The sequence below is a fragment of the Myotis brandtii genome, unplaced genomic scaffold (assembly GCF_000412655.1).
Source record: "Myotis brandtii unplaced genomic scaffold, ASM41265v1 scaffold986, whole genome shotgun sequence".
Lineage (NCBI taxonomy): Eukaryota > Metazoa > Chordata > Mammalia > Chiroptera > Vespertilionidae > Myotis > Myotis brandtii.
The window spans coordinates 2,539,644-2,542,476 of record NW_005372102.1 but is presented as its reverse complement, the minus strand read 5'-3'; the positions used below and the strand labels follow the sequence as shown (position 1 = coordinate 2,542,476).

Here is a 2,833-nt window from a genome sequence, read left to right as displayed (position 1 = left end):
TGGCGAACCACTTGCCCATGCAGGTGAGACACCACATGGGGCGGCAGTAGCACTGCTGGCACTCGCCCTCCGCCGCCTCCTGGCAGGTCTTCACCAGCTTCACGCCGGCACGGGTTTGCATGCAGCCGATGCACGCCTCCAGCTCCTGCGGGTGGTGCCGGGGGTTACAGGAGCCCGGCGGACACCCAGTGGGGCTCCCCACCCCCACCACAGGGACCTGGCCCATGGGGACCCGCCGAGAGAAAACACCCCCCAGCCCCTGCTGCCCAGCCCCACCTGGCTGCTAGGGACCGAGTATGCTGGGTTCACCTCCACCAGGGAGGCAAAGGTCTCCAGGAACAGGTCGCCCAGGCTCTGGCGGATGACCACGTTGGCCACGCTGCGGATGGGCGCCCGGAGCTTCTCACACAGCTCGCCGTACTCTGTGGAGTTCAGCCTGCACGAGGAGGGGGCTGCTGGGCTAAGGCCACTGGACACAGGCCCCTCTGTAGGGCCGGACCCTATGCCCAGGCAGCCTGGCCAGAACCCTGGGACAGGCATCAGGGAGGCCCAGGCTGCACCCTGAGGGCGACCGGGGTGCTCACAACCAAACAGAACATGGAGGCTCGGGCCTAGCCCAGCTGCCGATGAAAACGAGCAAAGACGGCCCTGAGCCCCGAGCCCCCACAGGACACAGGGAGGACTGCAGCTGAGGGAGGGGCCGGGCCCTGGCAGGTTCAGGACCAAGGAGGGTCCCGGCAGGCTGGCCATGGCCTCAGCAGTAAGGGAGGACCTGGGCTCCAGCCTCAGCTCCAGAGGTGCAGCCACCACGCTTCTGTCCTGTCCCACCCCAAACAGCCCAGAGGGCTCCCCTAGAAGTGGCAGAAGGCAGCTCAGAGGACAGCATGGACAAAGGAAGTGGGGGTACTGTGGGGAAACAAGGGGAACGCGGCCAGGGAGGAGGCCAGGGGTGGGTTGCAGGGGCCTCAATCCAGAGTCACACTCATCGCCTCCCAGGACCCAAAGACCAGACCCGGTGCCAGCTGGGCACAGGCCTCGGTGGACCCCGCCCCGCCCCCTACCGGATGTCGAAGGCCTCCACGGCAGGAATGGTGCTGGCCACGCGGATGGTGAGGAGCTGCACGGGCAGGTTCGAGTCCGGCGAGAGGTCGTGCTGCTGCGACTCCGTCACGGTCAGGTGCACGTCCTGCTGCTGGGCCACGTGCACACGGTACGTGGTCACCTTCATCACCCACGTGTCTGTCACGATCACACGGGCACCCGGGGCCCCTGTGGCGAACTTGTCGATCCGCCGGAACTCAGTGTTGACCGAGGAAGCGACAGCCTGCCAGCCCGACTGTGGGAGGGCATAGAGGGCTAGGGTGCGGGCCAGCGGGTGGCGGGCCCACCGGTCCCGGGACCAGTAGTAGATCAGGGTCCAGGAGATGGTGGGCAGCGTCACCGCCAGGAGGAGGAAGAGCCGCCAGGCCTCCGGGGCCTGGCCTGGGGAGTAGAGCCGCTTTTCCGAGGCTGCGAAGCACATGCCCACGTAGTAGCCTGCAGGGATGGAGCGGCCTCAGGAGAGGTCGGACTGCCAGGCCCTCACCCTCCCCTGGTGGTGCCCACTGAGGGTCACCGTGCTGTCCCTTCACCTCCCAGGGGCCACTCCTCTCGCCCCAGCCCTGGTCAGTGCCCCAGGCTGAGTGGGTCTGACCCACCTCCACAGCTGGCCCAGCTCAGCCCTTGCCCACAGTAGTGACACCATAGGCAAGAGACAAGCGTTTTTAACTTGCCACTTTAGTTTTATGCGTGTGAGTAATGAAGAAAACTAGCAAAACCTAGGATGGCAAAAATAAATACAAGGATCTGGTGTCCCCCAACATGGAGCTGGCCACTGGCTCTCCCCTGGGCCTGCTGACCCTCCTGAGGAGCAGATCAGAGCATGGCCCGCCCTAGCTGGAATCTCACGTGCCAGACAGTAAGCAAAGGATGGGGGCACGCCACAACATGGGAGCCAGTGCCCCGCACAAGCGGGCCAGACTGGGGCCAATCTGCAGGTTGAAATGAATGAAGTAGATGGTGAAGGTGTGCAGTGGCTGGTTTGATTGCAAAATTAATAGTAAAGATTGGCTGTTGGTCAAGTCACTACATCTCAGGATAATCTGTTGTGTTGCAATAGATATCATGTCAATAAAGTTTCAAAGCTTTTGAAAACGAATAAAATAAAAACAAAGCCCTGTGTCTGGCCACAAGATAGGCTTCACCCACATTTTGTAAGTTGCCAAACGGGAGAGGGGTTTGGGCGAAAAGGTGAAGAGACTGGGGATATGAAGTACACAGCCCAGGGGATACAATCCATAGTGTCTTCACTGGGTATGGCGCCAGGCAGGTGCTGGACTTACGGGGAAACACTTCCTAAGTTACATAAATGTCTAGCCATAGGTTGTACACTTGGGGCTAATCTTGTAAACCAACTGCAATTCAAAGATGAAAAGCTATGAAGACAGGCTCCACCAAGTCCCCAGTGTGGCCTCCTGGGGTCACTCTGCCCCTAAGCTCTGGCTCCCACACGCAGCCCCCTGCACTCCCACGCCCACCAGGGCCGCTGCTTCCGGCTGCGAGCTGGCAACCCCTCCCTGGTCCAGGCTGTAGGCGCGGTGGTCCAGCCCCTGCGGTCCCAGCCCTGGGTCTGCCCGCCCCCCCTACCCTTCAGAGACCCTCTACCCAGAACCCCACCCTTCAGCCGGGCCCGACCCATGGGCTGGCAGACTCGCTCCCAGAGACCAGCTGGCACCTGGGCGGCGGCCCAGCACAGCCCGAGTGTCCCGGCCACACATAGGTTTTCCATCTCTGC

At 62.3% G+C, this 2,833-nt stretch overlaps 1 protein-coding gene across 1 annotated transcript in view; it reads right to left on the bottom strand.

Annotated features, from left to right (window-relative positions):
• LOC102253882 (E3 ubiquitin-protein ligase TM129) overlaps positions 1–2,833 on the bottom strand; it is a 16,610-nt gene that overhangs the window by 12,749 nt on the left and 1,028 nt on the right. The window contains exons 2-4 of the mRNA XM_014533462.1: positions 1,062–1,554; positions 277–436; positions 5–145 (exon numbers count right to left, since the gene is read on the bottom strand). Coding sequence (XP_014388948.1) covers positions 5–145; positions 277–436; positions 1,062–1,554 — 794 coding nt within the window. The remainder of the gene's footprint in view (positions 1–4; positions 146–276; positions 437–1,061; positions 1,555–2,833) is intronic.